The 25,949-nt window shown below is 34.5% G+C and overlaps 3 protein-coding genes across 4 annotated transcripts in view; 2 read left to right on the forward strand and 1 right to left on the reverse strand.

Annotated features, from left to right (window-relative positions):
- The first annotated feature begins 5,301 nt into the window (after positions 1–5,301).
- LOC121369831 lies at positions 5,302–10,189 on the forward strand. The gene is made up of 10 exons (XM_041494906.1): positions 5,302–5,398; positions 6,689–6,960; positions 7,156–7,361; positions 7,527–7,662; positions 7,799–7,963; positions 8,088–8,273; positions 8,421–8,705; positions 8,959–9,078; positions 9,231–9,506; positions 9,651–10,189. The coding sequence occupies exons 1-10, from the start codon at positions 5,302–5,304 to the stop codon at positions 9,924–9,926; spliced, it is 2,019 nt and encodes a 672-aa protein (XP_041350840.1). The 3' UTR covers positions 9,927–10,189.
- A 1,422-nt stretch (positions 10,190–11,611) lies between these two features.
- Positions 11,612–20,638, forward strand: LOC121370535 (transcription initiation factor TFIID subunit 13-like). Of its 2 annotated transcripts, none has more exons than XM_041495837.1 (4): positions 11,612–11,766; positions 15,554–15,620; positions 18,175–18,272; positions 19,776–20,638. In XM_041495837.1, the coding sequence occupies exons 1-4, from the start codon at positions 11,737–11,739 to the stop codon at positions 19,950–19,952; spliced, it is 372 nt and encodes a 123-aa protein (XP_041351771.1). In that variant the 5' UTR covers positions 11,612–11,736; the 3' UTR covers positions 19,953–20,638. The 2 variants fall into 2 exon arrangements, with proteins under 2 accessions (XP_041351771.1, XP_041351772.1); XM_041495838.1 differs by having other exon boundaries at positions 11,616–11,766; positions 15,557–15,620.
- Positions 20,639–22,324: 1,686 nt separating this feature from the next.
- LOC121370536 (cleavage stimulation factor subunit 3-like) overlaps positions 22,325–25,949 on the reverse strand; it is a 66,828-nt gene continuing 63,203 nt past the window's right edge. Inside the window, exons 20-21 of the mRNA XM_041495839.1 lie at positions 24,972–25,032; positions 22,325–24,482 (exon numbers count right to left, since the gene is read on the reverse strand). Coding sequence (XP_041351773.1) covers positions 24,289–24,482; positions 24,972–25,032 — 255 coding nt within the window. The 3' untranslated portion in view covers positions 22,325–24,288. The remainder of the gene's footprint in view (positions 24,483–24,971; positions 25,033–25,949) is intronic.

The following is a 25,949-nucleotide window of genomic DNA, read 5'->3' on the forward strand; positions in this document are numbered from 1 at the left end:
TTTCCCCATGCATTTCGTGTTTTGTTTAATGACACCACTAGAGCAGATTGATTTATTAATCATAGGTTATTGGAATGAATGAATGCTTAACGACACCCCAGCACAAAAATACACATCGGCTATAGGGTGTCGGCTATTGGGTAATCATAGGTTATTGGATGTGGTAACATGTAGTCTTTAGAGAAAAAGTGCTACATTTTTTCATTAACAGCAAGAGATCTTTTATATCCACTTTTCCATGGTCTTTGATATACTGGTTAAAACAGATAACAAAAATGATCAGAGATTGGGTCCACCGAGGTGGTTCGATCCAACATCTCAGGAGTGCCCATTTCTCTCCTACAGTATTATGTAATTGTTGAATGGACCCGTATACAACAAATTGCAAAATATAATTACGATTATTCTACTTTAAACTTGCCATATTATACTTGACCTATTTATTCAAATAGTTTCGCTACTATTAGTTTCTAGTACTGGATATGCAAGGGTAAAATTTTAATGATTTTGGACACAATAGTGTTGTCTTCAGTTTAGTAACAGAAATTATGGCACCATAGGCACCAGCCTCAGTGGCATCGTGATTAAGCCATCGGACATAAGGCTGGTAGGTACTGGGTTCGCAGCCAAGTACTGGCTCCCACCCATAGCAAGTTTTAACAACTTAGTGGGTAGGTGTAAGACCATTACACCATCTTCTCTTTCATTAACTACTAACAACTAACCCACTGTGCTGGACAGACAGCACAGATAGCTGAGATGTGTGTGTCCAGGACAGTGCGCTTGAACCTTAATTGGATATATAAGCACTAAAATGAGTTGAAATGAAATGGCACCTAGGAAAACTTTTTTTAACAAGAGTACCAATACATGATACGTCCGTCAGGAGTTTGATTTGGATCAACTACTGATGATACTGTATCCATTATAGATAGAAGGTGCTGTCTGATTAATGAAGCTATCATTCTTTATTAGAACGGGAAATTTTGTTTAGCATGGGTACTCTGGTGACACATTTATATTGGCAGAGAAACAGTTTATGTATGTAATGTTAACAATACAGAACTGCCAAGAAATTAGCATATGTATGGTCGGTGCTGAATTTGCATACTGGAAGACTAATTACATTTTATGGACAGGACAAGTGAGTATAGACAAATTATTTGATTTATTTGTATCACAGTGACCTAGTAATTGTATGTGCCAAGTGAGGTTTGATGGTCCTGTATGCATCTGTATACAAGATCTGATCCGGACAAGGATTTACTGTTACGATTATTCTACTTTAAACTGGCCATATTATACTTGACCTATTTATTCAAATAGTTTCGCTACTACTGTATTAGTTTCTAGTACTGGATATGCAAGGGTAAAATTTTAATGATTTTGGACACAATAGTGTTGTCTTCAGTTTAGTAACAGAAATTATGGCACCATAGGCACCAGCCTCAGTGGCATCGTGATTAAGCCATCGGACATAAGGCTGGTAGGTACTGGGTTCGCAGCCCAGTACTGGCTCCCACACATAGCAAGTTTTAACAACTTAGTGGGTAGGTGTAAGACCATTACACCATCTTCTCTTTCATTAACTACTAACAACTAACCCACTGTGCTGGACAGACAGCACAGATAGCTGAGATGTGTGTGTCCAGGACAGTGCGCTTGAACCTTAATTGGATATATAAGCACTAAAATGAGTTGAAATGAAATGGCACCTAGGAAAACTTTTTTTAACAAGAGTACCAATACATGATACGTCCGTCAGGAGTTTGATTTGGATCAACTACTGATGATACTGTATCCATTATAGATAGAAGGTGCTGTCTGATTAATGAAGCTATCATTCTTTATTAGAAAGGGAAATTTTGTTTAGCATGGGTACTCTGGTGACACATTTATATTGGCAGAGAAACAGTTTATGTATGTAATGTTAACAATACAGAACTGCCAAGAAATTAGCATATGTATGGTCGGTGCTGAATTTGCATACTGGAAGACTAATTACATTTTATGGACAGGACAAGTGAGTATAGACAAATTATTTGATTTATTTGTATCACAGTGACCTAGTAATTGTATGTGCCAAGTGAGGTTTGATGGTCCTGTATGCATCTGTATACAAGATCTGATCCGGACAAGGATTTACTGTTATGTGCCGTAGACTTTGAAAAGTAGGATACAGTGACCTAATAATAGTACGCGACACACCGCCATCCCAAGTTGTTCCTACATGTCAGGTTTGATGGTCCTTTATGCATCTGTATGCAAAATATGGTCCAGACAAGGATTTACTGTTATGTGCAGTAGACCTTGAAAAATAGGTCACAGGGACCTAATAATAGTACGCGACACACCGCCATCCCAAGTTGTTCCTACCTGTGAGGTTTGATGGTCCTGTATGCATCTGTATGCAAGATATGGTCCAGACAAGGATTTACTGTTATGTGCAGTAGACCATGAAAAGTAGGTCACAGTGACCTAGTAATAGTATGCGACACACCGCCATCCCAAATTGTTTCTACATGTGAGGTATGAATGTCCTGTATGAATCTGTATGCAAGATATTATCCGGACAAGAAAAAGTTAACAGACAGATGTACAGATGGACAATGCCATACCATAATACGACCCATCATAGACGGGGGCGTATAAAAAGAAGACCATGAAGGTAACTTACTTTCTATTACGTTTTTTTTCAAAACAAAAATGATTTCACCTGAGTGCCTTGGGCTCTAGCCTATGTATTTTGTTGGATACGGTGCCTTTTATCATATTGCCAATGATAATTTTACTATTTTACATATACAATTTAGATCACATTGATTTATTAATCATCGGCTATTTGATGTCAAACATAATTTTGCTAATTCTGACATAGTCTTTGAGAGAAAACCTGCTACATTTTTCCATTAGTAGCAAGGGATCTTTTATATGCACCGTCTTACAGACAGGATAACACATACCAATGCCTTTGATATACCAGTCATGGTGCACTAGCTGGACTGACAGGGATTGGATCTTAGACTGATTGCGCAACAAGCCAGTGCTTTACCACTGGGCTATGACAATTTCAGATTTTTAGGGCCCCAAGGGCACATATGGAGGGCAGCAACTGCTTTTGCTATCATTGCCATGGTAAAATTAGAACCCTGGATATGTATTAAAACACTTCAGTTTACTTTTACATTATTTCTTTCTTTTTTGCAGTGACTCAATGGAATGTTACCTGTCAGACCTTGAAACCCATTTTTCTCATGCATTCTTTATGGGCTTCAATCAGTTCACCACAATTCTCTTCACCCTTTTCCAAGATGCTGCAAACAAAATGTATAACATCAATACTTGAAAGGTAGCAAAAAGAAATAAAGCATTCCACACAAAAAATGTAAAGATTGTATTTAGTACCAATAGAAAATTAATTAAAAAAAATATATTAATAATAACTTCAGATATTGTACAATACTTAACGTAGTGTAGTATCATTAGGAAAATGTTGATGGATTATTGTTAGAAAAAAATTTGTCAGCAGTAATAAAGTAACTGGCAAGGTTCTGCCAGAGGGAAAAATGGGTATAGTGCCATACCCCAATTTTTTTCACAGATATTTTTTTTTTTTTTTAAGTTAACCTTTTGACAAAATTAATTACTCTTATCATTACTGTATTATTTTCTTAACGCTAACCCTAAACTTAACCCATTTTCTTTCTAGGGAAGGCCCCCCCATATCCCCATATTGACTGTGGTTACATTCAATTCCATAGCGCCATACCCAAAAAAAATCTTTTTGGCAGAAACACTGACTGGGTTGCCAAGGATGAAAACAGAATAAAGACATTCCAAAGTTTGCAATAAACAATATAAATAATTTTATACCATACAAACTCGTGAGTATACCTAGATTCAATGGGTAGGCGTACATAATAATTACAATCTCGCCTCACTATATCAGTTTTCACCAAGAAAGGCGAGTGATTACTCACATTCCCCTCCACACTTCCCTGAAAAGCTGAAGGATAGTGGCAAATCGATCGCCTTGTTTCAATAAATTTTATTTGAAACTGCATGTGACTGTTCACCCACAGGGAATATTTTGTTTTCAAAATCTTGATTAGCGATATTTCTAGTCAACTGAAAATTGATTAGCAATTACTGTTTAATGTTTCAAAATTGCATAGCAATCTCTGAAACTTGCGTAGTGAATTGCGGCGTAATACTAAACAAAATGTTCTCTGGCCTAGTATCATTTTACGAGAGTGATCTTCAACTCACCTTGATATTTCCAATAGCAAAGATTGCATAAAGTAATTAATATATAACATTTGTTATTTATTCAATGATGTCATTAACACATGAAATAACAGGTGAAAATAAAATAATAGGTACTTAATTGCCATTTGCTACGGATGCCATGTGACCTTTAGAAACAAGTTGATACCCAACTTAGCCCAATTTAGTATGAATGATGCAATTTTAATGGTTAACAGACTTTTTAAAAAAACAATTACATTATCATTTCATTCATGTAATCTAATTCTGCTTCACCTATTTTTTGTTTGGGCATTAAATTAATGACATCAATTACAAGGATTAACGCAAAAAGAAAATGCGTTACCTAAATTTGTTTTTGTAAATTTATGGCTTAAAGGGACACACCCTAGTTACGGCTATTTGTTAACCATTACGGCGTTGTTTTTCGCTATTAAACCCCATTTTTCACAAATAAAATTGCACTTTACTTACATTTTATTATTTAGAATACACATTTCCATTCACCTGAAGTGCTTTTTGGTAATCCTGATGTTTGTAAACCCACGAAATGCATTTTTTGAATTTTTTGAAACGTTAAGCAAGCAAGGTCCAATCTATTTTTAGAGGGAATCTTCCTGTGTAAACATCACAGACGTTGGTATACCACGTGACCGTTATCATTTTGGTTCGGTTTGTTGTCTCGTGCACGGTTCGCGCAATCAACATCCGATTTGTTGTTGTTCATTTGTGAGATTTTTCTTCACAGTTCGTTAACATTTTCAGTAACAATAAAGTTCAGACAAGTAAGTGTCTCAATACAAAACGTTACAAACCCTTAAAACCAATAATTTTGCTAAGTCTTACAATATCTGGAGAGGGGATACAACCAGGACAGAACAGTTGGAACATGTCCAGGAGAGGTGAAAAGAACGCACCCCAAGTCTGCGCGCACTCTGTGAAATTTGTCGTGACGTAGGCATTGTTGTGCTTCTAGCGACATCTACCGGTGACATCAGAATACTAACTTTCAAAATTATTTCAAGTAATTGGGACATGGGGATTCCGGGATGCAGACGATCCGTCCTCTGGACATTTCGTCCACAGACGATTCGTCCACCGTACATTTCGTCCACGTACATTTCGTCCACAGGCAAAAATTACCTTTGGACAATTCGTCCACTAGGTTTATTTTAATATATATTCCTTGCACGGCACCAATACAACAACAACAAAAAATTATATATATATATATAACTTATTTGATATGGTAGATATTTTTTTTTTTTTTTAAATCGTTGTGTTTGATATCCCGAGGGTGGTATGTATGTCTTTATGTATGTTCACAAAATATTGTGCAAGCATGCTTGTTGTGGACACAAACGTTCGACTTTGGCAAGGCAATGTATCCAAATAAAAACAATATACTCAGGAAAATAAATTAATACCAATCCAAAAGATAAATAAAAATGTTGACGCAATTATGTTGTTAGGATTCTTAAATGTGAATAAATTTGAATCAAGAGTCCTAGATATAATTGTTCAAACATCCGTTTGACCGATGTTGGTGTGGGTAGGGAATACGAGGCTTAACGGCTGCCATATATAATTACATTGTTACTTTTACAAACACATACTAAGGAAGATAATACAATATTTAATTGCTGTTCATGTTGGGGTGTAAAGCCCCTAAATTAGTAAGACCGATCCTTTGATGTCTCCGCCTGCCCCGTATTTAGATAGTCTATTAAGTTGTTTTGGGTTAATTGATCAAACTAATCCATTGATGTTTGATGTTTCTACCTGTTCCTGCTCACAAACTTAAACCAAATTCACTGTAAAAGATGGCACCGTTAATTATGAGTTGTTATCGTCATGACTCAAGTAGACAAGCAAGGGCATAAATAGGCCTATACCATAAGGTAAAAATGTTCGGAATTTGTTCACAATGAGTAATATTTGTCTGTCATGCAAAAGGAGCGTAAAGCCACGCCAAGAAGGATTGCAATGTGAAGGTTGTTTTAAATGGCAACATCGACGCTGTGGTACAGGTACGTTAACTTTGTCATTTTATTTGTTTGTCTTTCCACTTTCCATTAAAACGTTCCATTTCTTTAGTACATTTCTGTTTAGCTATATAATTAGGTACAAGCTATAAATTTGTTATTTCTATATAAATAAAATAAGATTTTTCATATGAACAAAGAACTAGTGTTGAATTAGAATGTAACTGTAACAATAGTAAAATGCTATATTGACCGCAAACGTCTTACTATATTTACGTACTCCCTCAAATCAATTATGATGTAATATATTGCGTTATACGGTCGCCATTTCGTCGTCCATGACTATATGTGCCTTTTAGTAATTATTTATCTAAAATTTCTCATTATAATCTGAGCCCTCAAAATATATATTTACGCACCATCTTTTTTATGTACAGGAATATCACGAGATATATATAGAGCAGCAGTAAAGAATGGGACGGAAATCGACTGGAAATGTGAGATTTGTGTTTGCACAACATCTGATACTCTGTCACCACCACCACCTAGCTTTTCTCTTCCTCAAGCGACGCCAGTACTTCGTCTTCCACCTCCACCAGGTTTTTCACTTCTACCACCACCGCCGGGATTTTCTCTGCCTCCTCCTCCACCGCCAACCACCAGTTCTGCTCCTCAACCACCACGACCACTGGTACAATCACATAGTGAGGTATGTCTTATTGTTATACCTTGTTTTTGTTTTAACACCGATATTAAAATATTATATACTTTATGCAGCTTGACATTATGTATATCGATGCTATTATATGTTTCATGTTTTTACATTAGACAGAACACTTAATGACTTACAGAGGTTTTTCCTGTTGTGCAATTCTATTCATTTAAAGTGTATTTTACATTTTAGAACACGTCGTCAAGGTCACAAATTGATGTTGGAACGTTTGCTGTTCAACTTGATCAGTGGAGCATAACGGGTGAACCAAGAGCAGAGAGCACACGCCTTTCATTTGAATGCAATGCATCGCAGACCATCGACATTTCTGCTGTGTTGCCTGAGGTGCCAGTTTTGCCAACTCGACCAAATATCTCCTCATATGCATTACAAGAAGAGTAAGTATGTCATTGTTTTGTTTAGGTTTTTTTGTGGGTTTTTTTTTGGTGGGGGTGGTGGTGTATGCGGTTGTTTTTTTTGGGGGGTTTTGTTGAAGATTTTATCGTATTATACATGAAATATAGACTTACAAAAGTAGTGCACTAAGTATTCTTATATTATAGGTCACTGGTTGAAACGAGGCCGATGGAGATTAGTGAAACGGAGAATTACACTCCGGAGTTTGTAGTGGTAGACCAAGGAACAGATAGAGGGAAACCGAAGCTGATTGAAACAATCGGTTATGCCTATACCAGAAAGGTAAATACATGTGCATGTATTAATATAAAACAATAGATAAATTATACTAGTATGTGATCTTTATTTATTAATACACAATTTTTATATTATGTATGTGTTGAAATAAATTAACCACGGTGTCTACCATGTATTATAGAAAGTGAATGGCGACCGAATTAACTGGACTTGCAGTGTTAGAGGAACCCACAACTGGTGCAAAGCTACAGTTAACCAAAATGGGAATATCTTTTCTCGAGGCAAAGTGGAGCACAACCATCAAGCAAAACTTGGACTGCTACATCGAACCGAAGAAAACAAACAGGTACATTTATTCCCATTATGCAATTCGTTAATGATGTTTTATTTAAAATATTGCACTTGCTAACGTTATTTGTTTAATGTCTTTATTGTGCGTAACTACATAAAACATGTTTTCTTCCATTTAGGTCAAAACTCTAGCTGCGGAGCACATTTTTCGGTCGGCAAAGGAGATTGTTGAAAGTGTGAAGCTTGCTGCCGACCAGGTTGAAAATATTCAGTCTGACTCGTGTACGTTTGATAGCTGGGCAAGGAAGGCCAATCGACATCGAAAGAAATTCCGACCCGATGATCCCAAAGACCTGCAGTTTGATGTATGTATAACTTACACGTGTTCTATTTAGACTTGAGGAAACTCCTGAAAAAGTTACACAATTGGTTCATAAACCATGGTTATAATGTGTTTAGTGCTACTCCTTTCTTCTTTCCTACCTTATGAACAATGTATTTAATATTTACAGGTTGATGTAGAGTACTTGTGCTCGGTAGACTCGGATGCAGAAACGTTTTTCCAAGCGTCAGTCCGTGTCAACGAACAGCGGCATCTGATTTTTGCAACGCCAGCTCAAGTTCATCAGCTGGCCCAGGCGAAAACATGGTACGTCGATGGAACATTTAAAATCATGGCGCCTCCTTTTGTGCAACTGTTTGGACTCCATGCATTCGTCAGATCGGGAGAGACAATGACCCAAGTACCACTGGCGTTTGTTTTGATGTCGCGAAGACAAACAATCGATTATTTAGGGGTAAGTGTTATATTGGTATTGGTATTTATACTTTTGTACATTTATTTTAATGTATTCATGGTAAAATACAACACGTATACAATGTGGGCAAGTTTTAAAAAAATTAACATTTTCGCTGGGAGAGTCACATTCATAAGCCTTTATATACCAACAAAGATTTAAAGATATTTATTTACCGTATCTGTTGCAAAGTTATGTTAGTGTTTTAAGTATTCACTCACGATATTGACTAATTAATATTTTTCATTCATAGGTATTCAACAGTCTTCTAGAAAAAATGCAACAACAGCCACAAGTGAGACGTGTCGTGTCTGATTTTGAAGCGGCTACCTGGGCTGCGATACGCGCCGTACTACCACATGTTGAATTGAAAGTATGTTAACTATTTAGTATTATAATTATAATTTTACTGTCATCATTTTACGATTTGTTTACATTTTAAATTTTTTTAAATTTTATAATGTTTGTTTTTTGGGTTTTTATTTATATATATTTCACATTTTTGTTTGACGTTTTTCTTTTTAGGGGTGCTTATTTCACTGGACCCAGGCGGTTTTCAAAAGGATCAGACAAGAAGGACTGGAAAAATCGTACCATGACAAGGGACGCACATACGTATTCCTGAAACAAGTTCTGTCTCTGCCTTATTTGCCAGCTGAGGATATTGAGGAGCAGTTCGAGCGACTTTGCGCTGTTCCGGAAATCCCGCCAAAGGTGGAGAACGTTCTTGCATACATGAAAAGAACATGGTTCAGAAGTAGCGTATGGAAGGTGGAGAATTGGTCCATTTTTGGATTGCCAGTAAGTACATGTTTAGTATTGTTGTTGTGTTGTCCATGACTAATTTGTTATATATTTAGTTATTTTTATTAGTAGTGGTGGTAGTAGTAGCAGTAGTAGTAGTTTTTATTATTATATCTACATGGTGTGCTTTTTCACATTCAGATTCGAACTAACAACAACACAGAAGGCTGGCATCGGAGAATCAACGCAAGGGCTACCAGAGATGGAATCCAGTTTTACTTGTTGGTTCCTCTCCTTCTACGCGAAGCGAAGTTAGTCAAAATGACGATGGAGCGAGTTAGCGACGGACGGCTTGGACGTCTACAGAGATCCAAGCAGAGGACGAGGCAGGGGGAAGTTTTCCAAATATGGACACAATACCATGATGGTGAAATTTCTGCCAAACACCTTCTTCGAGCTATTGGACATTTGTTGTAGCATAGGCTGAAACGCAATGTCATATGTTATGACTGATAATTTAAATTAAATTGAAATGAAAAGACATGGTTTTTTGCTTTGTTTGTTTGTTTATTCAAAATGTTATTATTAATATTGTTACCTTGCTATTATATGAAGTTTACCTATTGAAGTGGGTCGGTGGTCTCAGAAAAGTTATTACTTTTCTTAATGCCAAATTACAACGAAAAACAAATTGATCTGATCTGGTCTGATCTGCCTACGAAAAGAAGATGCAAGTTGTGTGTGTGTGTGTGTGAGAGAGAGAGAGAGAGGGGGGATGGGAAGAACGGAAATCGGGTACAAACGAATTGTTGGTGGACGAAATGGACACGGCCAGTTAATAAATATTTTGAAAGTGTCATTGATTTGTGGTCGTAATTTATATTTCTTTGATAAAGCAAACCACTTAATAATGATAATAATCAACTACACTGTCAAAGAAATAATTATTTATAGTTATATAGTAAATTCTGTAATTGAGTGGACGAAATGTCCGATGTGGGTGGACGAAATGTACGTGGACGAAATGTACGGTGGACGAATCGTTTGTGGACGAAATGTCCAGAGGACGAATCGTCTAGAAAGCGGGATTCCCATGGTATTTATCGATATAAAACCTGCTTTTTCACTCCATTTGATAAAAACATGATCTAAGTGTGTTACAGGTTTGTAGATTAACCAAATTATAATTTATTTTCGCTGGATGGAACTAGGGTGTGCGGCTTTAAATGAAAATGTTTGTTTCTCAGAGACCTGGTTTACACCAATGTGACCAAACATTAATAACAATCTTGAACTCTAATAACCAGAGACAAGCTTTCAAAGGCCTATCACAAGGTTATATCAACATGTACAAATTATGTAAAAATACGATTAGGTTGTGAAACATTTATTCATTGTAATTGTATACCTGGTGAATATTGATTTAAATAAGTGGGAAAATATTTCCCGCACCTGCCCATTATTGACATCCTTGTTAGCAATGCAAAATGCAAAAACACGGTGATACCTACAGTTTTAATAAACATATAACAACTGTCTTCATACAACATACATGTCTGTTGTGATGTTATTATATTATAACATAAAACAGCAGAATAGCTGTCAATGACAGTGTCATGAAACTGATCCCCACTACCTATTTCACCAAGGTAAACATCTACGGTCGGTTTTTTAACATTTTGATATTTATTGGACCAGCAATAAACATCACAATAATAAATACAGTGCCGGAGACGTTTATTTTGATGAACTACCCACTACCCTGTGTAAAAATGGAGAATATTATATATTTTTAAATATTAAATTACCTAGATTAGCAAATATGCCCATAAAATATTGAAACAATGACAAAGATGCCACAGTCCAAATGATTAAATAAGTTTTAAAAATATAATCGAGTTAGCAGCTTTAATAATTAGTTCTACCAACCATTCATCGCGTGGTTTTTTCGTTTCAGGACAAGCACAGCAGGGTTTTAGCTTCTTTTCTCCGTTTGCTTGCACAGCGTTGATTTGTTCTGTTTTCTCAGGCATGATTCTGTTCTGAATAACTGTCCCAACACTGAAAAACTGTTAATTGCGCACCACAAGAAGAGATTCGCTGACGTCCTTGAAATCCCGACAGAAATCACGTTTGAAACGAAAGCTAATGATGAAATAAATTAGAGTTGTCTCCCCATTATTCGGTTTTTCGATATTTTTTGTGTGGTTTTGTTGATTGTTATATTTCAGGGACCGCTTTTCTGTTAGGTTACCTTTTTTTCTCTCTAACATAATCCCTTTTTAAAATGGCAGAAAGTGAAAAGGAACAAGGGGAGGTATGACCTGTACTGAACTGCAAATATAATCGAGCGCAAAATTGGTTGTTTTGGGTTGGTAATCACTGTAAAAGTTAAAGTGGCAACAACCACTAATTTTTGAAGAAATAATCTGTTGAACAAATTTACATGTTTTTGGCACCTTTCAACTTATGAGATTACATTTCCATAGTTATATTATCTGGCTTGATGTCACAGATGTGTGGTTAGTTCATCAAAATTAACCTCGCGTGCAAGCACAAGGCGAGGCTTATCCTGCCTATTCGCTATTGTCCGAACCAAATTGTTAACAACTACGAAAAATTACTCTCCTACCTTTAATTGACGTTAGATTTCCTCCAAAGTTTGTCCAGACAGAAATCTTGAAAAAACCATTACAATGACACAGATTCCACATACCAGATGATAGCCATGTTACCTATATCGACTTCGCTGAGAGCGCATAGGGAAAAAAGCATGTAATTTTGTATCAGCTGCCATTTTGACTTTTTATGGAATATTCTTCAAAAGGGGTGAAAGGATAGGACTAAAATCTAACAACGTCATAACATGTTATGATATAAAAGCAAACGTGATGATGTCATATTATTTTTTTATTATTATTATTATTATTATTATTTTAATGATACCACTAGAGATCATCGATTTCATATTAATTGTGTCACATACTTTGGAGGCTTTCACCCCTCTTGAAGAGTATTCCATAAACAAGCAACATGGCAGACAGCAGAAAACTGCATGTATTTTTTCCTATGCAATCTCAGCAAAGACAATATCGGCGACATCGTTGCAGTCTCGTATGTGGAATCTGTATATTTGTAGTGGTTGTTTTGCGATTTGTGTCTGGACAAACTTTGGAGGAAATCTAACGGCAATTAAAGGTAGGAGAGTAATTTTTTGTAGTTGTTAACAATTTGTTTCGGACAATAGGCATTAAGTAATGATTAAGCCGTTAGCACTTCTGAACAGTTCCGGGGAATTTTGCTTGGAATGAATTGCGTTCAAAATAACTACCATCACGTTTTCCCACACTAATTGTGTATTGTGATCTATTTCGAGCTCATGGAGACCAAGAAATACTTACTTTGAAATGATCTTCACTTTGAATTAAAGAAAGAAATGTTTTATTTAACGACGCACTCAACACATTTTATTTATGGTTATATGGCGTCAGACATATGGTTAAGGACCACACAGATTTTGAGAGGAAACCAGCTGTCGCCACTACATGGGCTACTTTTTCCGATTAGCAGCAAGGGATCTTTTATTTGCACTTTCCACAGGCAGGATAGCACAAACCATGGCCTTTGTTGAACCAGTTATGGATCACTGGTCGGTGTAAGTGGTTTACACCTACCCATTGAGCCTTGCGGAGCACTCACTCAGGGTTTGGAGTCGGTATCTGGATTTAAAAATCCCATGCCTCGACTGGGATCCGAACCCAGTACCTACCAGCCTGTAGACCGATGGCCTACCATGACGCCACCGAGGCCGGTCACTTCACTTTGAATTAAAGGAAAAAAGTCCCACTGTATTTGTTTTTTCACCGAGCAGATTCTAGCAGCCAATTACGCTGGCTTTGTGAGTGGTTGTTTTTGCTCGAACGTACCTTACCAATAGGCCTAATAATAATAATAATATACATTTTTTCTTTGGATTTTGTAAAAGAGAAAAATACTAAAACTCAATTTCGTTCTGTTGTTGCAGATTGAAATATATTTAGTTAAATAGTTTATTACATCAAGTCATTTATGTTGTTTTACAAGTCAGGTTGATGAAAGCGAAGCACCTTGTTGTAAATTAGGGCGTTTGTTTACACTGTGCATATAGGAGTTGGACAGAGCTGACGTCACTTCGCCCCAAGCTATACCACCAGATGTCACAAAAACAAAACAAAATAGCTGCCCCCAGTTAGCAGGAATAATCGTGTTTTTTTTGTTAACTCTAAAATTACGCGTTTTTCATTTGTTAAAGTATCAGTATGTGTTGGTGGTCCGGGTATGCATCTTTCCAACATATAAGGCTTTTTTTTTAGTTGACTGTCCCTTTAAGTCAGAGTACTCCAGTCTGTACGATAGTGCATATAAATGATCGCTTGATACTAATGAAAAAAATATAATGGCTTGCCTTTTTAAGACTAGCAATAAATGTCAAAATTACGAAATGTTTTGACATCCAATAGTCGATGATTAATAAATCAATGTGTTCTAGTGGTAACATTAAACAAAGCAAACAAACAAATCTTCAAAGTCTGATATCCACTCAGTGCTTTTTATCTCTTTTTTTTTTTTTTTTTTTTTAAAATAAGTTAACCTAACTCAATAACCCTTGTGGTAGAAGTTTCCATTGGTACTGTCAGTGATTGCTAACTCAAAAACATTAATACATTTATTTAATAATATTTTTTTGACAATACGATATAGCTAAAACAAATGTTAGAGAACATGTACCATACTAAAAATATATATTTTTAAACCTATCACAAATAATGGGTAAAAGCCTCTGACCATATTAAGCTAAGCATATATAACTCTGGTTATCATGGAAATTTACAAAATATTTGTATATACGTATACTCTTCAAAAAAAGTAGGGGAACTCTAATAAGAATTTACAATTGCCAAAATTGTACGGTATATTAGCTGTGGGGAATGGTTATATAAAAGTAGTGAATTAATTGGGCAAACATTGCAACTGGTAGTTCAGTATTACAGTAGGTTTTATGACCACCAAAGATCTTGAAAGACGATTTGGATCAGAAGTGAAATTTGAAAGTTGACATTTTTTTATCAGTAAATCGCAAATTCAAACAATAAAAATGACTAAAAACAAAACAATAACAACTGTATGAACAACAGAATGAAAAAGATTGACAGAAATAATGTTCCATAGTGATTAATGGACCTTCCTGAAAATTGTCAAAATCAAGAATGACACCCCACACACGTGTACGGGGTAATTGCGTGGTGCATGTACAGACTATGGAATGTGTTTCAGTGTGTTGATAAACAGACCTGAACGTTCTTTACTAGGACGTATGTGGTCAAAACATGTTAGGTCTAATAATTGATATTAACATTAATATTTTAGGTTCCCCTACTTTTTTTTAAGAGTATAGTACAAAATTAAACAAAACTTATATTGAACATCTTCAAATTTCAATACAGATTCAATTCATTCCTTTAAAATATTTCATCAGCATTCATCTCCTTCCGTCAAAATGTACAAATGCCTGTCCACAAGATTGCTTAACAACCAGTTCAGTTCTGTGCTGTTGTGGCTGGCACAGAGGACACATATCAGGCCTTGAACTTAAAAATTTTCAGTGGTAGCCTGCCAGGCTACCAGGTTATGAAATATGGTAACCCTCAGTAAAAATTGGTATTCCCATAATTTTAATATTTAAAAAAAAAAGAGACAGAAAAACAAAATCATTTATTTTTATTAAAACATGTTTTAGGTGTTTAAGCATCTTGTTGATTGCATAGTAACTGGATGTGCCCCCAAAAATCTAGTAGCCAGACGGATTACCGTGTTCAGACAAGCCCAAGTGAGAAATCGGTAGCTAAAACACCCCGGGCTATTGTTAGAAAATAATGGGGGTTTTTGGGTTTTTTTTTTTCAAGTTTAGTAGATAATTTGGCAAATTTTTCTCCTCAGCCATGAAATTGGAGCGAGTTGATCTGTTTTGGCGTGAGTAGATCAGAATTCCATGTCAGATATGTTAAAAAAGTTATAGTAAATGTTGGTAAATATTCAATTAAAATACAACAATTTTTTCTTTTCAGCAGGATGAGGATGAAGTTGAAGAAGATACTCCTTTAGAAAAAAAGAAGAAAATATTTTCAAAGGAATGTAAGTTCTAATATTTATTTATTTTTGTTTTTTAAACTCTCCTTGGAAAAAGCACTGTGCGAGATTTATGGTGTCAAATGGGTGGGAGGTCATTGATTGGCTGGTCTACGGTGATGACCTGGATGCCAAAGGCACACCGACCAATTAAATTAACATGTTAAAGGGACACGCCCTAGTTATGGCTAGTTGTTAACCATTACGGCGTTGTTTTTCGCTATTAAACCCATTTTTTCACAAATAAAATTGCACTTTACTTACATTTTATTATTTAGAATACACATTTCCATTCACCTGAAGTGCTTTTTGGTAATCCTGGTAATCCTGATGTTTGTAAAACCACGAAATGCATTTTTTGTATTTCTTAATAACAGGCGTGCACTCGAGAAAAAACCGTTAAGCAAGCGAGGTCCAATCTATTTTTCGGGTGAATCTTCCTGTGTAAACGTCACAGACGTTGGTATACCACGTGACCGTTATTATTTTGGGTTCGGTTTGTTTTCTCGTGCACGGTTCGTGCAATCAACATCCGATTTGTTGTCGTTTGCTTGTTGTTCATTTGTGAGATTTTTCTTCACAGTTCGTGAACATTTTCAGTAACAATAAAGTTCAGACAAGTAAGTGTCTCAATACAAAACGTTACAAACCCTTAAAACCAATAATTTTGCTAAGTCTTACGATATCTGGAGAGGGGATACAACCAGGACAGAACAGTTGGAACATGTCCAGGAATTTGTCGTGACGTAGGCATTGTTGTGCTTCGAGCGACATCTACCGGTGACATCAGAATACTAACTTTCAAAATTATTTCAAGCAATTGGGACATGGGGATTCCCATGGTATTTATCGATATAAAACCTGCTTTTTCACTCCATTTGATAAAAACGTGATCTAAGTGTGTTACAGGTTTGTAGATTAACCAAATTATAATTTATTTTCGCTGGATGGAACTAGGGTGTGCGGCTTTAATAAAATGATTGCTCTGTGATGTGGTCCAACTGTGAGTACAGTTATAAACATGTTGTAGTTAGAAAAGACCTATACATTTTTTACTTTTGAGGATATGTAAAAGAAAATAGTCTACTGCACTCATAGATATCATTTAACTTTACAGTTTGTTTAAAAACATATCGGATATCTATCTCTCTTTTGCTTGTTTTTTTCGTGTTTTCAAATGACTCATAAGATCAGTGATATCGTGTAGTACTTTCTGATCAAAATGTTTTGTCTGTATGTACAAGTTAAATCTAAAGAAAATATGCCATATACTAAGCAGAATGTAGTATAATTAGTAAAACATTAAAGGGACATTCCTGAGTTTGCTGAATTGTAAGATGTTTCCGACTGATAAAATATTTCTACGATTAAACTTACATATTAAATGTATTTTCTTGTTTAGAATATCAGTGTCTGCATATTCAATGTGTTTCTTGTCGTCTTAATATTTGTAAGAAGTCCAACCTGGATTTTGTCTTAAAATAATTTGGTATGTATGAAAAAAAATCTTTCTAGGAAATAAAATGAAATTTAACCAATACTAGAACCATCAAAAACATGTTTAATAGACAGCCACTTATATTTTAGGCAGAAAAATATATTTGACATGTAATTACAGTTGTCAAAAAGTCTGTTAGTCAATAACATCTTAAAAATTGTAGCAAACTCAGGAATGTCCCTTTAACTACATCTGTACCTGAAAGGTCTGTTCAGTCACTGCAGTTCAAATTATTGATTATTAGAGAGGATGGGGAATCCAGGGCTCGAAACGGCCTGTGGTCAGGTCGCCAAATGCGAACCAATGTCCTGTTTGGGCAACTTAAATATTTAAAAAATAATGGCGTTAGTCAGCCAAATAATATTATCTTCTGTAGAGCTATAACATATGAACATATTCCACATCAAAATCTTGCTCATGGTTCGCTTACCATAATTTGCCAACATGCATTGTTATTTTTTTGGCCACAATATTTTTTGGCGAGTTTCGAACACTGGAATCACTTTTGGCACAAATGTATTCAATGTATGAGTATATAGAGGTATGATCAAACTTGCGCTCCTCAAAGGTGAATTCTGATTTAAAGGGACACTCCTGAGTTTGCTGCAATTTTTAAGATGTTATCGACCAACACAGAATTTTTAACGATTATAATTACATATCAAATATATTTTTCTGCATAAAATATTAGTGGCTGTATATCAAACATATTTCTGATCGTTCTAATATTTGTACTAGCTTAAATTTCATTTTATTTCCTAAAATATAATTTTTTCTTATGTACAAAATTATTTGAAGACAAAATCCAGTTTGAGCTTCTTACAAATATTAAGACAACCAGAAACACATTGAGACACTGATACTCTAAACAAGAAATATATTTAATATGCAACTTTAATCGTAGAAATATTTTATTAGTCGGAAATATCTTACAATGCAGCAAACTCAGGAATGTCCCTTTAATATGGTAAATTTATAATGTATTGGTACAGATTAGTAATCCATGCATATTGCTGCATTTGTTAAAACATATACCGGTATTATTTTCCTTTTTAACTTCAGTGCGATGTATGATGTACGGATTTGGAGATGATCAGAACCCATACACTGAATCTGTGGACCTTCTAGAAGACCTCGTCATAGAATACATTACAGAAATGGTTAGGCTTGAAGCATTGCTTTTATGAATATAGCATGTTAATCAAATTACTTCTTAATTAATTAATTATTCTTATCATTACTGTATGCTTTTCTTCACCCTAACCCTAAACGTAACCCATTTTCTTTCTGGGAGAGACCCTCACCCCCCCCCCCCCATACCCCCTGTTGACTGGGTGCATTCAGTTCCATAGTGCCATATAAAAAAAACCCAGAATCTGACTACCACAACACTGGAATCTCTTACTGATGAAATGTGTTCTAATATCAAAGCTTGACTAACTGTTTATAATGGTAGCCCTCAGTAAAAATTGGTAACCCCGTAAGTTTAATTAAAAAAAAAGAGAAAAAAAGAGAGAGAGAGCAAAGCAAAATCATTAAAATACATTAAAGATTTATAAATAAATGTTTAGTTCTTTATCTACTGCTAAATTTAATGATAATTTTTATGTGAACAGTAAGATCTTGATAATCTGAACTCCTTTAGTCTGGAACCCTTTATTATGGACAGCCAAAATACCAAACAAACTCTATAGACTGTAGAAAATGTGTTTGTTAATCCAGATATTCAGCTTCCGGGACTAGGTGGCTATTATTCAAAACAAAGTGTAAAAAATAAATTAATTTTCTTTACTTGATCAGATATAATTTCTTATAACAAATTGTTTAATTGGAAAGAAGAGTATAACTTGCCCCAAGTTTGTTCAACCATGGCTAATAAACAAAGAAAAGGAAATGTTTTATTTAACGACGCACTCAACACATTTTATTTATGGTTATATTGTTATGGACCACACAGATATTGAGAGAGGAAACCAGCTGTTGCCACTTCATGGGCTACTCTTCGACTAGCAGCAAGGGATCTTTTATATGCACCATCCCACAGACAGGATAGTACATACCACAGCCTTTGTTACACCAGTTGTAGGGCACTGGCTGGAATGAGAAATAGCCCATAGGGCCCACCGACGGGAATCGATCCTAGATTAATCATGCATCAGGCAAGCACTGTACCACTGAGCTATGTCTCACCTCTCCAATAAACAACTAACACATGCCAAAATGGCAGTAAACGGTCTTACATCTCGGAGTGTTAAGTTGATTGTTTCACAATTCAGTGTGGGAGTGACTGGGTTTGTTAACATTTTCAATGCCTTTAAAAAATGCACCAGTCACTGGTAAAACTTAAATATGTGTAATTTTGAAACCAAATCCCAAGAAAACAAAATATCATAAAAGTACAATCTTTAAAATGAAGGAAAAAATTTGGTACAAATAAATTAACAAATCCAAAAATCAGTTAAGAAATGACTGATCAATATTTTGGGAATTGAGACTTTAATGTCATGCTTATAGAAATTCATTCGAGTTAAAAGTCAGAAGCTTTACAAGCAAGGGTCCCAATTTCTAACAGATTATCAGTTAATATACATACAACTCGTTTGTTTAGCAGGATTGGTATAATTTTAAATTCTGAGTTTTAATTAATGTTTTTCTTTTTCCAGACAAAGAAAGCGATGGAAACTGGCAGAGCAGGACGTATCCAAGTAGAAGATATTATATTTTTAATCCGCAAGGACCCTAAGAAATATTCTCGAGTCAAGGAACTTTTACTTATGAGTGAGGAACTCAGAAAAGCTAGAAAAGCATTTGATGAAATAAAATATGCCACGACAAAATAGCACCAAAGGACGTGCAGTGTTTCTGAGCATATTGTGCTGCTTGGTATGTGTGTAGCAGTCGACTAGTGAGGATGTATGGATGGGATGTTATGAATGTTGTTTTATGGCAAAACTTGGAATAAAAGGATGATTTATAAAATAAAATGGTTAAAAAATAGGCATATGCCACAGTGGGTTTTTTTTTTCTTAAAACAGTTGACTTGGTTGAGACAATATATAATTATTATGTACTGTAGGTGCAAAAAAATGTGAGCAGATGTTATTTGCATTAATAAAATGACACATTTATTTATAACTTTCCTATCTGTCGTGGGTCATTCCAACAAAAACAAAAATTAAAATATTAGTTTATTTTATAAAATGCAGTTCAGGGGGTGGGTATGTAAATAGTCTAATTACTGAAGCAATACGTAGAGGCTATTTCATGGGGGTTCTCGAACACGTTTTTTATGTCAACTTGTGATGAGTATTTTTATGAATTGTGAAGCATTGGTAATCAGCAAACTAAAAATTACATCATAATAATTTACAAGGGAAATAATTTAATCATGAACTTGTTCACAAAAATATAAATAAGATTTCTATATTTTCACTAAACTAAAATACAGTGAAAATATGACTTTTCATCGTATATCACTTTTATGATTTCTGTAGATTTTGTATATAATAAAGTACACTAATATGAAGATCAATCGCTTCTTTGTTTTTATTGTTTAAATGTTTGTATAGTTTTCATTTTGTTAATTATTTTTTTCATTTATCAATTTGAAATCTCCATTGAAAGGTACACAATATTAATGAGTTGATTTCATTGAGAGAGAGAAATTTTTTATTTAATGATGCACTCAACACATTTTATTTACGGTTATATGGCATCAAACATATGGTTACGGACCACACATTGAGAGCTGTCGCCACTTCATGGACCATTTTCATTAGCAGCAAGGGATCTTTTATATACACCATCCCAGACAGGGTAGTACATGCCACAGCCTTTGATATACCACTTGTGGTGCACTGGCTGGAACGAGAAATAGCCCAATGGGCCCACTGACGGGGATCGATCCCACACCCAGGGCTTCTAGAATGTTTATCAAATCCACTAGCCACGGGATCAGTGATTTAAAAAATTTACTAGCCACATTTAAAAATTCACTAGCCCTACTTTACTTTAAGTTACTAAAATTTTACTAAATAACAGTAATAATCAGATACATCACCTAAACAGGGAGATGGAGCTTAGAAACACTAACATAGGCGGGTTGGGGTGGGGAAAGGATATTCATATTTACAAAACGGACTTAACTGCAACATTTGAGAAAAACGAAATTCACTAGCCGTCGGGCATGGCAATACTATTTATTTACTATCATTTTTGGGTTAAAGCTTCAATGTCACTGGAGTCTGCAGTTATCTGGGAAATGAAATGTATTAAAAGTCTACATTTAATCAACAACCCTTCCCTAACTCACTGCAGCAGTTAATTGGTATTTATGTTTAATATGAGGCATTTATTATAAAGAAACCAGAATTTACTAAATTACCAGAGGATATAAAGTTTTAATGACACCAATCGAACACATTGATTTATTAATAATCGATTATTGAAAGTCAAATTGAAAATAAATTCAGTTAACTCATTTCCATTTTGCATACCCTATTATTTCCATGTAAATGATGTCTTAAATTTAATGAATAAATAAATAAATAATAGGTAATTTTAAATTAAGACTTGTGCAAGTAAAACAATTGTTTTAGCAATTTTCAGCTATCTGATTTAATAATTCTGACATACAGTCTTAAAGGAAACGTGCTACATTTTTCCATTAGAAGCAAAGGAATGGGGTTTTTTAACAATGCACTCAACAAAATATAATGTCGAAGTGATACGTCCCATTAGAACGCCAAGTGAGATTAACACGATGACGTCATAGATCGGCACACTACAACCGTACAGGAATGCCAACCAAATGAGTTGAGTGATATAAATTAAGATCGATTATGGGTAATAAATAAGATATTAAACTCGCTACCATTTCGAATCATGTTTATGTCCCTCGTGAAATATTTTCATTGTTTTTGTTTTGAGATATTTTATTGATCAAAAAAGAATCAAAAGGATTGCACAACAGGCAGAGCCTATATAAGTGCTCTCCTAAACAAGATGGACATCAGACAATATTCATAATCATATATATCTAAAGCATAATAACAATGTCTAATAGCTAAAGCTCGTGACAACTGAAATTTATTTCACTCTGGATATAAACATAATACGAAATGGAAGTTCGTTATATATCCTATAATTATTAATCACATTGTTATGCAACAGAAAACTGAAAATGTCTGTCCACAAAATATGAAGACAGAACTCAATATTAGTACTCATTTATTCTTAATTCAGGAATATGTACAATGTATAAGATGAACAAAAATGAGGTGCTACCTTGTTACAAACAATGGATATCAATTAATGGGTATAACAAAAATGATACAATGAACATAAATTCACAATAGTTTACTTTTTACACACCTTTCTTGCTTCACATTAAAATTAATTTTGAGCTACTATAAATATCAGGACTTGGGGAAAATGTGCAGCAAAACATAAGAAATATGTAACATTATACTCTGCCTTATAACTAGGATCAACAGTTTTAATTACTTTATTGTCAAAAGTTAACAAATTATAAGGTAACCAAACATAATAATATTAATATTGGGGAATGTGTTTATGAGGAAAAAACCAGAAGCTACAGCACCATTCATAAAATTTGAATTTGAATTCCACACTGCATAACATACTGGTTTACCCCGACCAGTAAATTTAATAAAAATTCTTTTGATTATGAATTCTCCATTTCTTGACTTCCCCAATACTTGCTTTGAGGTTTACAATCATTTTTAAGATAATGTACAAGTGAAGATTAACTGGTTTTGAAACTGCATCAGTCTGACAGATAATAAAGTCCCCTTTTTTAATTTGTCAACAGGGATTTTTCAGCTTTTAAACAAAACAAAAACTGATTTCATAATTTTTGTGTGTCTTGTGTGTGTAAAATAACTGTTACATATTTTGCTGACTTAGATTTGATATTGTAAAAAATTACATTTATTGAAGTATGGTATAGAGGTTTCCAATTTTTAAAGACCATTTCAACTTTTATTTTAAAATGCGTATCGCATCCCTGTTAAAAGCTCAATGTTACAAAAATTATCTAAAATCTGGATTTAACACAATTTATGACACACATAACTGAAAAAATATACATGTAATTACATTCGGGAAATGGGGGTGAAACATATTATATAACCCCTTAAAACAATTTGTTTAAAAGCTGTCTCTTATACATTTAGCATCTACTGAATATTCTCTGCACCATTCCAAAACGAACAATATCTTAAATTCCAGTGATCTTTATTTTACATCTGCATCTAGTGTTTTCTTTACAATGGTGATAATTATGTTTTGGGAACCCATTCGAGAATATGCTTCCAAATATATTCCTAACACCACATTTGCAGGTACAGCAAAATATATTGCAAAATTGTAATGAATACCACTGACAAAAGAAAACACAATTCATTTCAATAATGCCACCTGAGTATACCGTTTAATTAATAACTATTGGGTGTCAATCATATAGTATTTTAGAATATGTTTTAAAAAAACTGGCCATCTTTTAGTTCTATCAAAATTTCACTCACTCCTGTGCTCCCCTTTTCCAAACCATCAGCAAGGATGAGTGAAGGGCAAAGACCATGTCATTTTGCCACCTTTACTTTTAAAGGTTATGCTTTCTTTTTTAAAACATAAATCTTTAATTAGCATGTTTTTGTGTTCTGCCCTGTCTTCTTTGTAAGAATGTACTGATTTGTATAATCCCATTATTAAAAATAAAACAAGAGGTCATACATCTTGAGTGAACATTCAACAGATCCATGCAACTGTAACATTCTTTCTTGTTTTGCTTCGTTGCTGGTAAATATTTTACACAAAAACATCTTGCAATGTAAATAACACGATCAAGCATTTCCACTTTTGCAAGTTAAAAGATCCGTGCACCACACACGGTTGCTTTCTTTGTTTTATTTTACTGGTAAACATTAATTAGAAAACATCTCACAAAGTAAATGCATGACCATCTGTGTAACGTCTGCAATGTCAGTAGGCCCTTTCCACCATTCATTGCAAATTCCAACATCCTTGCCATTTGAAGCATTCATTCTTGGTTCAGTTTGTTGCTAATAATATTTGACACCAGACCATGTTATAGTGTATGTAAGAGTGTAGAATTTGTGCACATTTCTCCACATATTCAGCAACCGACGAGGACTATTTAACCTTTTTCTGCTGCCGACTTCTATAGATGTCATTTACTGGGGCTGCTGGCGTCTCCATGTTTTCATCATCGCTCTCCTCCTCAGTTTGTTTTCGCTTCTTCGCACCTGTCAGAATGTCGATGGAGTACTGCGATCCAGGATCAACCTTCATTACTCCATCTACACCATTTTGAACATTTGTTGGTGCTATAAAACAAAATATAAACAGCTGCATAAACATTTAAAAAAAACATGGATTCCAGTGAACTGCATATATGATTACTACAACAAGACAATTACTGTAATTTAAGTCCACTTGTTCCAAAGTTGAGTTAATAGTAGAGCCTTTTTTATGTACTAAAAATGAATGAATGTTCCACTGACCTTGATACAAAATATAGTAAAAATAAGACACTGCTTATAAAACTTTTATGTGACATCACACACATTCAATTTGTATGACATTAAGGTCTTAGACTATTAAGAGTTTTGAGTCTAGACTCAATTTTATAGGCAGCTTGCCTGTTCACCATTATCTTATTTATTGAAGAAAGTCTTTTATAAATTTCTATGTAACTATTTTGTAGATCTTTATAAGCATATATTGCAGTCTTTGCTCAAAATACTGTACATATCAATAGATGCAAGTGTCATATAAAATCACGAAAGTCTAATGTCAAAAGACTAATATATTACCTTCTGGAATCTTCAGTCTTTTCATGTGTTCTATAAACTTTTCCATTACTACAAATGGTCCCTAAAGAAAAATAATGTTTCCCATTAATTCACAGTGAACTGAAGTTTTCTGGTACAAATAGTGGCTTAACGTTATGATTTGCTAGTGTTAACTTGCTTCAATAAAACCAATGTTCATTATTTGTCACCAATATTATTTTCTATGTATGTTAACGATTGCAAAATGCACCTACTATCAGATAATTGTCCATATGTTGATATACAAATGTTAAATATATTTCTAATAATGTATGCCGATGATATGGTGCTTCTAGCTGAAACACCCGAAGGATTGCAAAAAATGCTTGATTCAATATCTAATTATACAAGTAAATGGGATTTAACAGTAAATACAACGAAGACCCAAATTATTGTTTTTAGAAATGGAGGCAAACTTCGAGATAATGAGAAGTGGTTCTATAATGGTTGTCAACTAGAGGTTGTCAATGAATTTAATTACCTTGGTATTTTATTTTATTATAACGGAAAATTTAGTAGGACACAAAAAAGAGCAGCGGAACAAAGTCGTAAAGCTTTATTCTCAATTCATAACATATGTAAAAATAATTATTTTAATATTGAAACAATGCTATCTGTATTTGATACCTATGTCAACAGTGTTCTTAGTTATGGATCGGAAGTATGGGGTTTCCACCCTGGCCAAGACGTTGAAAAGATTCATTTACAATTTTGTAAAAAGTTACTGGGTGTACGGAAAGGGACATGTAATGATTTTGTATATAATGAATTAGGAAGATTTCCATTGTATATTATTAGAAAACTAAGAATTTTTAAATACTGGATCAAACTACATAATACTAATAACTGCATATTAATGGCTATATATGAGGAAATGGATCAGCTTGATAACAATTGGTTAATGGATGTTAAACAGGAACTAAATGCACTTGGTTTAAATTATATATGGAGTCTAACGGA

This window comes from Gigantopelta aegis, chromosome 4 (assembly GCF_016097555.1).
Source record: "Gigantopelta aegis isolate Gae_Host chromosome 4, Gae_host_genome, whole genome shotgun sequence".
NCBI lineage: Eukaryota > Metazoa > Mollusca > Gastropoda > Neomphalida > Peltospiridae > Gigantopelta > Gigantopelta aegis.

Bases quoted from the DNA above. Each gene is read 5' to 3' on its own strand.
- LOC121369831 (XM_041494906.1), top strand. From the start codon at position 5,302: ATGGGGATTCCGGGATGCAGACGATCCGTCCTCTGGACATTTCGTCCA. The intron at 5,399-6,688 runs GCAAAAATTACC...TTTTATGTACAG, and splicing joins CACGTACATTTCGTCCACAG to GAATATCACGAGATATATAT. The intron at 9,507-9,650 runs GTAAGTACATGT...TTTCACATTCAG, and splicing joins GGTCCATTTTTGGATTGCCA to ATTCGAACTAACAACAACAC.
- LOC121370535 (XM_041495837.1), top strand. From the start codon at position 11,737: ATGGCAGAAAGTGAAAAGGAACAAGGGGAG. The intron at 15,621-18,174 runs GTAAGTTCTAAT...TTTTAACTTCAG, and splicing joins GAAAATATTTTCAAAGGAAT to TGCGATGTATGATGTACGGA. The intron at 18,273-19,775 runs GTTAGGCTTGAA...TTCTTTTTCCAG, and splicing joins TAGAATACATTACAGAAATG to ACAAAGAAAGCGATGGAAAC.